Source organism: Myotis myotis, unplaced genomic scaffold, assembly GCF_014108235.1.
Source record: "Myotis myotis isolate mMyoMyo1 unplaced genomic scaffold, mMyoMyo1.p scaffold_m19_p_18, whole genome shotgun sequence".
In the NCBI taxonomy this organism is placed as follows: Eukaryota; Metazoa; Chordata; class Mammalia; order Chiroptera; family Vespertilionidae; genus Myotis; species Myotis myotis.
The window spans coordinates 26,283,589-26,296,726 of NW_023416322.1; the positions used below are offsets into that span (position 1 = coordinate 26,283,589).

The window sequence follows — 13,138 nt, forward strand, 5'->3', positions numbered from 1 at the left end:
CTTGCAACACACTTGAAGAAGGAAATGGTTTATTTGGGAAATGCAGGGAACAGCAGTTGAAGAGTGAAGATACAGCAGAGAAGAACAGCCATGGAACTGTGTGTTCAGCCCCGTGGGACAGAAGGGACTAACCCAGGACACAGACTCCCCCTGAGGGACACAGACTGCCACTGAGGGGTGAGGGAGCTGAAGATTCCTACACCGTCATTATTGATTATTAATGTCCCAGCGCCTCTGACATGCTGAACACAGGCAGGGAAGCTTCCTGAACTTCCAGAGAGAAACTTGTAAACAGAAATGAAGGTACTGAAGGTTGGAAGTTGAATGGAGTACATTCAATTGTAGGGCTAGGGAGATGGCTGGTGTTGGCAGCATCATAATCAACCTATCATTTATTAAGTGCTACCAGGGCTAGGAACTTATAGAAGCACATTGCATACATCGTTTCTAGTTATCATGACAATTCCATATATTAGGCCTTATTATTTCTATTTCAGAGTTGAGGAAATAGGTTCAATGAGATGAAGCCATCTGTCGAAGTTCACACAAATAATAAAATGGCTGAATGTTTTAACTCAAAGACATCTGACTCATGATCCTACAACTCTCTGGATGGCCATGGGATTTTATTCATTCATTTACTCATTCAAGAGATCTTTATGGAGTGCCTGTTTTGTGGCAGACTCTGTGCTTAATGCTGGGAACAGAGATGAGGCTTCAGCAGCACACAGTCTATTAAAAGAAGGCAGACATGGAAATTTGAAATACTATAAAATAAGAGTTTTAGATGCAATTATAGAAATGCATGACAAGGTATGGGAGAAAGAAATTCTATGGTGTAGAGTGGAACATTTGCAAAACTCTAGGGAGCAACTTTCACAGATACTACTGTGGGACGGGTGCCCGGTGGAAGGCCTGGGTGGAAGTCAAGGCAGAATCTGGACACATCTTTCCTGGCTCTGCAGACTCCTAGCTCTTTTGCTTCAATGTGCCCTTCACATTGCTAATAGAGCTATCATTTTAAATGCACATATAATTGTACTAATGCCCTGCTGTGTACCACCCACTGGGTCCCCATCACTTGAGGAATCAAATCAAAATGTCATAGCATAGAACAAAGACTGTTCGGGAATGACCTCTTTGTCCACCAATCTGACTGCACCCTACACAGCTTGGATCATATGCACTGGCCCCCTATTTTTCCAACTCCTTGCCCAGACTCAAGTCTATTGACATATTCAGTTATTTCCCACCTATGTCTATTCACACCCAATGCTCCCTCTGCCTGTGACATTCTTCCTCTTTGTCCAGGTGTCAAAAGACATATCTTTCAAGATTCGACTTTCACATCACCTCCTTTGTGAAATGTCATGGAAAGAATATGACTTTAACGTCATACAGAGCTGGATAAAATATTGGCTATAAAATGTTAAAGATCTGTCCTTGGATATTTATTTAATTTCTCTGATCCCTTGTCACTCAATCAAATGAGCATAATGATACCTACTCAGAGGGTCATTGTGACAGTTGGCACAGTTTCAGTGCTGAATATATGTGAATTCTCTCTCTTTTCCCTGGTAGATTTGATCATTCCTTCCTCTGTTCTATCATTAATTCTTTTGTTTTGTTGCTTTTTTAATCACGATTTTTAAAATATATATTTATTGATTTTTTAGAGGCAGGGAGGAAGGGAGAAGGAGAGAGAGAAACATTGATGTGAGAGCGGAACATTGATTACCTCCTACATGCCCCCTACTGGGAATCCAGCCTGCAACCTGGGCATGCGCCCTGACCGGGAATCAAACCAGCAATCTTTCGATGCATAGGATGATGCTCAACCAACTGAGCCACATAGCTAGGGCTTAATCCCTAATTCTTGAACATTTCTTAAGTATGGGGATTATCTTACCACATCATAACAGTATGGTATACACATCTGTTTTGTCTGCCCCCAGTTCGTGATATCCTGAAGGGAGGCCATTGTCTTAGTCATTCCCGGAAACCCCAGAACAGTTCCAAGAGCATAATAGGTGTTTGATAAATGTTTGAGGGGAGGAAAAAGTAGAAGAAAAAAAGATGAATTGTGCAAAGATGATAAGATATGGCTTCCATCCAAGAAAACTTCACAGTCTAGTGGGGGAAGTTGGCTCACATACAACTCAATATAATACATGTCATGTTGTGATACGTGCTGTACTTTTAAAGAAGAGCAGAGTCAGAAGGGCGTGGTTCAGAGGGAAGGGGTAAGACTTCCGGAGGAAGAATAAAGTCGTGGAGGGAGAATTCTGGCCTGCTGGCACAGGGAATGTTCACAGCTCCAAAAGCCATTAGAATATAGTCGGGTGAGAGAGGAAGGAGATAAGGTAGTTTCTGCATAGAAGAAAGACATTTAATCATGGTTTTGATGGGGCAACAGAGCTCTCAACCCCAAAATTGTCTTTTCACTTTTTCCCCCTCCTATTTCCAGCATCGCTCTGACCAGGTTTCTTTATGTAAAATTGAGATCGGCACCGTAAAAGTGGCACTTTCCGATACTGTGGGTTAAGCAGTCTTCACGGACGTGCTCGGAGAGGGGAGGGCTGGGCTTACCTGCACTCTGGCTTCAGTGAGGTTCACCCGGCGGGCAAGGTCTTCTCGCACAAAAGCATCGGGGTAGTGGGTCCGCTCAAAGACGCGCTCTAGAGCCTGCAGCTGGCTGCTATTGAAGGTGGTCCGGTTCCTCCGCTGCTTTCTCTTTTTCTTTTCCTCTGAGTTCAGCTGATCATCTGGAATGGGAGGCATTGATGATAAGAAGCGAAAGCCATGTTGAGGAGGGATGGGGTCCCCCCTTTATACTTCCTCTCTGTGTCTCTACAGTGAGATATTGTTTCCTTTGCTCACTGCTTTCCCAGGGTGCTAGAGCCAAATGCCACCCATAGGTGCTCATTAACATCCTGTGCCCAGAACCCCAGCAGGTCTGATGCTTGGTTGCTGCTTGGAAATCTGAGACCAGACCTGAGCTGTCACAGGGATACTTCTTGCATGTTCCGTGAGGCCTGTTTGTCAAAGAGGCTAAAGGAAAATTTTACTATTGTCCATGTTCTCTAGACTTCTCTAGAGCTGGGGGAGGAAGAGTAGATGGCTTTGGACCTTATTTATATTAGACAATATTGTGTTCATTCAGATAGTTTCACAGCCAAGGAGACCAGCTATCCCCTTGTTCTCTCTCCTCAACATACCCACCTAATCACACATGCAGTAAACTGATTAGAGAGGTTTCTGTTTTACTGTATATTCTCCTAGAAACAGCCAGTGATTCCTAATTGCATTTGCTCAAGGCTCCGTGTCGTTGCTAAGGCCTCAGCCTAGCGCAGAACTAATGCTCACAGCACCGTCCACCTAAGCTGACAGGGGCCCGGGACTTGCCCTGTCACCCTGTGATAACTTAAGAACAGGGAACAGCACAAAAAGATCTCTTATAGTTTCACCCCCAAATTGAGGTCTAGGGTCTGAAGACTTTACGGTCCTTTGGAGAAACATGACCCCAAGTTTTCACTGTCCAATTCCCTCCTTGGTTTCCTCTGAGTTCCCCCAAAAGTATACTAGCAAGCTGATCACCCAGCCGTCTACAGTAGGCAGAGAGTCGTGTGCTCCTGTCTTGCCGCCACTGCTCAGCCCAGGAATGATGGATGTGTGTACTGAGTGGAAAACCAGCTGTGCTAAGACCCCATCGAGCCGTCACCCGAGGCCCACGCCACTGCCAAATCTGTGTAGCAGAGACCTACAGCATGAACTGCTGAGGCCAAAGTCCCATGCCTGGCCTGATGAACTGGACATCCACATCGAAAAGCTCTCTGTCCTCAAAGAGATTGGCCCAAAGAGAATTATGAGGGTAAGAGAGGATGGAGAGAGAGGAGGGCTTGGCTACTTGCTTCACATTCCACAGGAAGGAGCTCTTAACTATTTTTCCAACATGTAAAGTCTCCTGATCTTCTCTGACCGTATGTATACAACACACTCAAGAAGACTACTAGCTCCAATTATCATGTCCTAATGACACCTACCTGAGCTCTAATATTATCCTTATTACAAATCTAGGAATGTTCTAGATGTGGGTGCACAAAGTGTAGCTCAAATCCAGGAGCTCCTCGCCCGGGTCTCTCAGTGCCTAACAACTGAGGCTTCTAAGTCCTTCTAATCAGAGATCTCTTCCTCATGCAGGCTGCCTTGTCAGCAATGCCCTTGGAACTTAGAAGAGAGAAGGCACATTTCTTAAAGTATCTAGATATAGCTTGTTGTGTTTGTTTTCAGGGGAAATGGCAGACTTTTCTTGTCTTTACACACTGTTCTGTAGAAAAAACAACCACCTGTATGATCTCAACCACTTTCTTCAGGGTAGGAAGCCCTGGTAGTCATTCTCTTGACTTCATGGTTGGTCAGGCCCACCACCTCTCTGGTATTGTTTTTTTTTTTTTTTTAAAAAATATATTTTTATTGACTTTAGAGAGGAAGTGAGAGTGATAGAAACATCAATGATGAGAGAATCATTGATTGGCTGCCTCCTGCACACCCCCTACTGGGGATGAAGCCTGCAACCTGGGCATGTGCCCTGACTGGGAATCAAACCCATGACCTCTTGGTTCATAGATTGATATTCAACCACTGAGCCACACCGGCTGGGCGTCTGGTATTGTTGAACCTTGACCAGGAGCTCTGCTTCCAAGTCACCGCTGTGACACTCAATAGCAGATCGGTGGCATCTTGAGAATGGAACCAATTTAAGGGTCATGATTTCTGGGATCTCTCAAGGTCTGGAATACTCTAACCAACATCCCAGTTATACCACTGTTTAGTTATGAGCAAAATTCATTTACGACAATGTCAACACTAGAATGCAAGCACCTAGGATCAAACACCTGTGAGCAGTTAATTGCATTGCATTTGTATTCTTCTTCCTATTTGCATATTTTGTGTCGTTCCTAGTGTTCCCATTCTCTTTCCCAAATTTCTTTGTCTAAAGTTCTATATGTCCTATACTTCAGGTCTTTCTGGGTCATCCAGGTCTTTACGACAACACCACAACCTGCATTTTGTGTTCCCATGAAACAGAAGTCTGCAAAAAATCCTCAGCCTCCATACCTACCCCAGACTGAGACCAGCCAGACCAGAGGCTATTTTTTTTAATCATATAGAGGAACTCCTTTATTAAGCCAATGACATGATTTGTTTTCTTCCCTCAGAAAAAAAATGCTTCCCCGATATAACCACAAAGTCTCAACCCTTTGTGCTGTTATGTAAGCTTGTTTCTTCTTGGACTGCCAAACTGTGATCGCTAACAAGAGTATTTTATGTTTTGTTCTTAGTTCTACAATCTACTACAGAATCCTTGGTAGTTCTTTGTCATCTTCCACTGTTCACTCAAATCCCACTGACTGTCCACCATCAACCAGCAGCAGCTCCCCTGGCGTGGGAGCCAGGGAAATGGAGAATTAGAGTTTCTGACAGAGAGTAAATAGCTATGATGACCTGAGACCATTCCAGCAAAAGTTTCCCAGCGAACATTCTTGTTGTTTTTAACAAATGAAAACACCAGTCCAGATCATGTCGAAGGTGAGAAAAGACACACGAATGACAGGGGTCCAGGGAGTCTGGGTCTGGCCAATGTCCTTCGAAGTGCGTGGATAATAGAAAGAGACAGTGAGGGGGCAACAGGGACTGCTTGAGCGGCAGCCCTTGGCTCGTCTGTCTTTGCTCACGAATCACCAAGTGCGAGCCCCCATTTCCCCCCATGTACACGCAAGCACAGGGTCCAGCACAGTCTCGGCAGCAGTGTGAGAGGAAATGTAAACACTGTAGAGGTTTAAGAATAAGGGCATTGGCTCAGCTGGTGTGGCTCAGTGGTTGAGTGTCCACCCAGCAACCAGGTCACTGGTTTGATTCCTGGTTATCAGGGCACATGCCTGGGTTGCCAGCTCAATCTCCAGTAGGGGGCGTGCAGGAGGCAGCCAATCGATGAGGTCCTCTCTCATCAATGTTTCTGTCTATCTCTCTCCCTTCCCCTCTTTCTAAAAATCAATAAAAGCATATTTAAAAAAAAGAAAAGAAAGAATGGGGGCATTGGAAGGACCTGCAAATAAGCTCATCAGATTCTAGACTGAACATAAGAGAGAGAAAGCAAAGTGTTTTTATCATTGCTGGAAGATCATCTTGCTTGTGAAAACAGCTATAGTGAAGGTTGATTTTGAAATATGTATTCAAGGATATTGACATCTAATCAGGAAGCATCTCATTCCTTGGAATTTGGAAGTGAGTAGAATTCACTGAGCTGCAGAATTACCAAAAGGGGACATGCATGCATATTTACCAAAATCATAATGCTTCAAATCCAAGGTGTTTACAGGTTTTATGGATGATTATGTATATTATGGATGACAACTAGTTGCAAGCATGAAGTTATCAACAAGCTTTCAAATAAAAACAAGCCAAAATGACCTCATTAACTGGGTGCAATCATAAAATATTAGCACCAAATGAAACCAGAGAAATAGTCTAATTCAGCCCTATTATTTGATAGATGAGGTGAATAACACCTAGAAGAATAATGTGACTGCCCCAAATAACAATACCAGCTGTGGCTAAGCCAGGACTCCTAATGCTACTCCATTCTCCAGAGCAGATGACAAGTGCATGCTGTGCATGAGAGGAGCATGGGAAGGTTAGGGATGTAAATTAAAAAAAAAACACTACTCTGGGAAAATTTTATGGGGAAGACAGGTTCTCAATCATTTATGATAATAAAAGCATAATATGCTAATTAGCCCAGACAGCCAAACGACCTTCCGGATGACCTTCCGGATGAAGCCAGGGCTGCGAGGGCCAAGCCCCTTGCAGGAATTTCATGCATCGGGCCTCTAGTAGTTATATAAAGAGGGTCTAAGAAAGAGGGTCCATGTGCATCACATGATGTCATTCCGGTCAGAATAGCCATTAAAAAATGCAACCATTCTCTTTCTTCCCCCATTGAAAACATAAGAGGAAGAAGAAGAAAAAGGTAAAGATAAAAATTATGAACAACAAATACATATCTATCAACAAGTGAATCTAAAAATCAAGTGAATAAAAAATCTGATGAACAGAGTAAACTGATGAATATAATAGAATCAGGGGCATAGAAAGGGAGTGGACTGACAATTCTCGGGGGGTGGGGGAAAGGGGTTAGGGGTGTGGGAAGAGACTGGACAAAAATCGTACACCTATGGATGAGGACAGTGGCGGGGGGGGCGGTAAGGGCAGAGGGTGGGGTGGGAACTGGGTGGAGGGGAGCTATGGGGGAAAAAAGAGAAACAACTGTAATAATCTGAACAATAAATAAAGATTTATTAAAAAAATTTCTTTGAAAGCTAAAAGAAAAAAATAAGAAAACATAGGACACATCCCTAATACTTTCAACAACAAAGATACACTTAAAAAAAATAAAAGCCCTGACCCAAATAAAAAATAAAAAGCTAAAAAATGCAACCATTCTCATCTAGAATAGCTACTTTGATCCAGATGTTCCTGAATTTTCCTTTTCAGTGGCCTCCATAGGTTCTTGCTTCATCAATTAAATATGTGCAAGGTTATTTCATCACAGTAGCACACCCCATCTTCTCCACACACCCACATTTGCACTTTTCTTCACTTTAGGACCCAGTTCAAAATCTGTTTGCTATGACACATCTTAATTCTTACCTCCTCTATAAAACTTCACTGATAAGTCCATTCTCTAAATTCATATATATATATATTAGTATAGAATCAAATACTTGGTTAAAATTATGGTTCAGTTCTTTGTAAATGTTTTGTCACCTCAGGTATTCCTATAGAAAAGAAATAGGGTATCTAGCTAAGTTAAATGACAATAAAATGTGAAGGAGTTATGACAGTATTGTGGTATAGAAGCCGTTCCAGAAAATCGGAATCTTGGTGATTCATCTGAATGATTTCTGAATTCCAGTTATTCTTTTTAAACAATGCATAGCAAATAACTGGGCTAACATGATCTTTTCTCTGTGGATAATTGTACCTGGGAGGTGGGAGACACCTCTTACCATGTTTCTTTTTCAAACAGGTTAGTCATCAGATCTAGAGATGGGTGAAATTGTGGTGGTTCGGATCCCTTTGCAAATGCAGGAATTGGCCCTTCATTTTTATTCCTCAATAGAAAAGCAGTCCTCAGTCAAGGATGGATTGAAGCAAATAGGAACACACATAGAAAGAGTTACTTTTCAGAGGGTCGGGATGTTAGCATATGTGCCAAGCACTTCTCCAGGAAAGAAGCCCTAGGTCCCAGGTAGGATGCCCCTGGTGCATTCGATCACAAGTTCAAGAGAGCACTAGCTCTGACCTTGGTTCTAGCATGAAATTCACTCTGGACTCCACATGGGGCTGCCAGAGTCAGTGGAGAAGACGGTGGGAAGTGCCATCCTCAGGACTGAGGACCAGGCAGCAGGCCATGATTCCCTCCTCACAAAGGCCTTGCTCTCACCACCGGGCTTGGTTAACTCCCAGAGACCCTGACCCTCTTCTGCTCTCTGTTGTGTGGGAGGAGCCTTGGAGGGTCCAAATTGGGATGCCAAGTGTAATTTCAAGGTACAGCAAAAACATATTTTAAGATTAAAATCCGAAGAGAAATGTGTTGTGTGTGCCCAAGTCCCATCAATTTGGGAAGCATTCTGATGCAAGAAGGTAAAATGCCAGCTTCAGTAGCAGAAACCAACGGCCACATCAAAGCCCGTCTCCTGCCTTTTGGTTGAAAACATGACAGGCGAGCGGATCTAAAGAGCAGCCCGCTGATCATTTTATGGGCATGGAAGAATGTTTTCAAAGGACCTACATTGCACAACAACTACTTACTTTAATGGGATTTGTGTGGTTCAGGCCCTGTAACCTTAAGAAAATTGAAGGGAGGTATAATTGCAAAAGCCACTAAGAACTGTTTTAGCTTTTATTGCAAGCCCTATGAAAAGCAGCGCGATAGAGCTGCGGCATCCACTTGCGTTTCTTTGGTTACACTGAGTTCCAGTTGCAATTAGGACAGCATCCTTTTAATATGGGCCCCGGTAAGTGGCACATGGGTCGCCAAATGGGGCTGACTGCTGCATTGTAGACCGAGGTTAGTGCATCACAATGACCAAAGCCAACATCAGCAGCACATCCATGCCTTCTCAACAGCATCATCTACCCATGAGTCCTAGCATCTGTCAAAGGGGGCCAGGCCTCTGCCTATACAGATGCCTAGCTGTGGGACTATTGTCACCCCAGGATATATTATCACCTCCCAGACCCTGAATGTTACCTGGTAGTCTCTGATACACATTTTTTTCTTCTTACTGTCAACTTGGCCTAGACATGGTTTATTTTTAGTCAAGTATTGGTCCTAAAGCTTATAAAATAGCATTAAAACACCTTAAATGTAATTTGGGTAACATATTTTCTTTGGAGAATAGCATGCTCTAAAAGTGTAAAATAACAGTATTTTAAATGGTTTTGACCAAAAAGCTAAGTCAGTGGCTCCGGCTAACGATGTAGATACAGCTCACAGTTGAGCTCTCTCAGTATAGCCCGCCTTCCTCTAAAACAGATAACACTGGAGAATGTGAGAGATAGCATATTGCAATTGGTACTGTGTTTGACTTCTTCACCTCACATTTCCTCCCACCTCTCTAGGACCAATAAGTTCCACAGAACCAAAATGTTAACACAGTTCATACCACATTTTCCACTTTAACTCTCTTAAGACATTTTTCTGAAAGGATTCAGAAACCTCCAGGACACCCAACCACATAAAACAAGCCTTTCCTGCAATCTTCTATTGGAGCCCTAACTTCCTTCTGGGGCTACATTGATCATTTCTCTCGTGCTGGCTTGTTCCATATGACTCTGAATCTATTTTAGACTGAGAGTACAAAGTTGATGTTTGTATTTAATCAAAGCTCTTAGCAATGCTCAGTAAATATAAATGAATAATCAGATATAAAATATTCATATATTGAGATTATTATTATAGGAGTTGAGCTACTGAACAGAATACCTTCCCTTTTTGATAATAATCAAATTCTGGCTTTAGACATGTAACCTTCTCCCAATTTCTCAATAGATGAATCACTTATTGACTCACTTTTCAATTCATTTCTGGAGGTAAAAAAAAAAAGTGAAAAATGAGAATGTTCTAATCAGACTCAACTAAACCGTAATTGGGGGAGGCGCAGTGGAAAGTTAACCGGTTTGGAAATCAGAAAACCTGTGTTTTCCTATAGACCCTGCTACTTACTAGCTGTGTAAAAAGAGTGCCTTCTGACCGAGATTTTAAAACCTCTCTAAACTTGTCATAAGATACTTGGGTAAGATACTTCACTTCTCTGAGCCTCAGTTTTTGAAACAATAAAATGGAACTAGGGTCATTTGCAACTTCGATGAACACATACCGGGCAGATAGTCTGACTCGTCATAGGCATTTGGTCAGATGTGCTGCAATTTCCCCTTGGACAGGGACTCGTCAACGTCCATCGCTCCTTGTCTTTCTGTTGCCTCTGCTGGTGTTTAACTATTCACTAAGCTTTCTATCACAGCATAACTGGGGAGACAGTACAACAACCTTTCAAATATGTTGAGATGACAGCTTGGATGGAGAGCATAATTGATATCTAGGGAGTTTGAACAATGAAAAAAAGCTTTAAAAATCAAGAACTGAAACATGGAAAATTGCACATGGAAATTATGCCTAGAAGTTTGTCTAAAAAGCCCCATTTGGGACACTTCTGCTGCTAGTCAATTCCTGGCTTTCTGACAAGCCAATTTTTTCTTTCTCAATTTAGGTTTTGAAAAGAAACATTCAGAAAGCATGCAGATTCTAGCACTCAAAAACAGGTAAGCAATTGGTGCCTTTAACAAGTAACCTCATGAGAAATAAGTTTTTTTTAAAAAAAGGCAGGAAAGAGAAAGAAGGCCAAGGGCTAAAACCAGGCCATGAAAATTCAATGGTTTCCCTGCCTATTTGCTTTGGGTTGACTAATTTGGTGGCCATATGTCTGAAAACACAAAAGTTGGGTCATATTACTCAATATTTGCTCAGTGAGGGGGTTTTTCTAAATGTCGGAGTGCTTTGATAAATTCTAACAGGATACAAAGAAACCCAGGAAGGCAAAGTTCTGGGAAAAAGAGTGCCTTCTGACCGAGATTTTAAAACCTCTCTAAACTTGTCGTATTCCAGGTGTGTGGTCCCCTGGCAAGTGCCTGGGGTTTGACTAAGATTACAAACAGAGCTCTAGATGAGCCGTGCGCTGCTGCCTTCTTCTGGTAGCGGGTTCCCTTTGTAGTGAGGCTGTTGTCATTTCCTACAAGACATAACATCAATCTTGACATCAGCGGTAGAGATTGGTGTCTTCATGGGAGGTGACCGCCCTAAGCCATTTTGTTTTAATGATTCATTTTTAAGTAATAAATGTTAATGTTCTAAAGACAAATCTGATAAAGAACAGATTTTTTTTAAACAAAAAAACAAAACTGAAAGCAGATAGCAACAAAGGAGATGTGCGTAATGAATGAGTAAGCTCAGCTTTGGAAGGCCAGTGGTGACAGAACAGGACTCTCTTACTTGCCTATAAGGACAAGTGTGAGGCATTTGAACACTTGAGAATAGAAGCATGACTTGTGCTTCCTTGTATGTCTTCATCTCAACATAAAAGGACAAGATGCCTATAGCAGAGAAAGCCGCAGGGAACAGAGAGTTAGCTTTTCATCACAGGAAGAGGTGGAGCCAAGGGAAATTCTGAATGGAGTAGATGAGGAGAGCTGGAGAGGAAATTAAAGCCCCTTCAGTCTTCTACACCAAACTAATGAGGACAGAAGAGTGCTAAAATGATCCATGTAAGAAGCTTGGTAATTTGTAAATAATGTTTAAGTGACAGGAAATTGAAATCCTCTTTCAAGAATAAAAAAAGCCAAAGTGTCAACTGTGGTTGAAAGCCAGACATTTTTTTTGAGGAATATGTCACCCTGTAACATCTCTGGGTTTCAGCTTCTGGCCTGTCAAATGGTTTGCTTTAAGAGAGAAAAGAGCCCTGACCGGTTTGGCTCAGTGGATAGAGCGTCGGCCTGGGGACTGAAGGGTCCCGGGTTCGATTCCGGTCAAGGGCATGTACCTGGGTTGCGGGCACATCCCCAGTAGGGGGTGTGCAAAAGACAGCTGATCGATGTTTCTAACTCTCTATCCCTCTCCCTTCCTCTCTGTAAAAAATCAATAAAATATATTTTTTTAAAAAAAAGAGAGAAAAGACACATGGTTTTAAAAGTGTAATGACGGGGTATAAGCATTTTCTTAAGTTTTGCTCTAAATTCTGTTGTGAAACAGATGTGGAAAGAAGTTTGGATTGGCAGTCAGGAGGCTCAGGTTCTCATTCAGAAGGATGACGGACCAAATCTGCAATGTTAGGCCACAGTGGCCTCACAGGCAAAAATTATAGGTTGGGCTAGGGCACTAAGATCTCTTTCAAATCCAGCATCTGGGTTTTTAGGATTGTTTTTATGTTTTCAGCAGAGAACTTTCAATAATTATTTGTTTAACAAAATGACTGAATCATGCCCTTCTGTTGCTATGTTTTTGGTTTTGCTTTGTTTTGGTTTTGTCTTTGTTCTAGAAGACCTTTGGCTAGAAAATATATCAGATGAGAACTGTACTCTAATTATCCATGCCTGGAGAAAGCTTAAGTGACTGACCTATTCCTCCATGCCCCAGAGCACTCTGCACAGATAAGTCTCCAAATTGAAATTAATATGAATCTTTATTTTAAATTAGTTTACCTAAAAGCACAATTGAGAGCAGGAGGAAACCAGAGAGGTTTCTAAGAGACAGATTTCCAAGAGAAAAGTTATTCTAACCTTTAAATTGACTAAGTAGAAATAGAAATATCTGCTCTTTCTTTGCTTTCTTCTACCAGCCTTGATCTTCTTTTACTTTGACTCTTTTTGCCAAACAACACATTGTAGGCCTCACCCTATCCACTGACTCATTATATTGATGGCTCCTTCTCCTGCCCCAACTCTCAGTTTACTGATCAGCTCTTCACAGCCACCTTCTCTGATCAACAACCAAAAGTATCCTTTCCCTCATTATTCTCCT

General features: G+C 42.2%; 1 protein-coding gene across 4 annotated transcripts in view; it reads right to left on the reverse strand.

The window, feature by feature from the left end:
* The window catches only part of PRRX1 (paired related homeobox 1), a 91,944-nt gene that overhangs the window by 34,133 nt on the left and 44,673 nt on the right, over positions 1-13,138 (reverse strand). For all 4 annotated transcript variants that reach the window (XM_036342820.1, XM_036342819.1, XM_036342817.1 and 1 more), the window contains exon 2: positions 2,590-2,765. In XM_036342820.1, the coding sequence (XP_036198713.1) occupies positions 2,590-2,765 (176 nt within the window). The remainder of the gene's footprint in view (positions 1-2,589; positions 2,766-13,138) is intronic.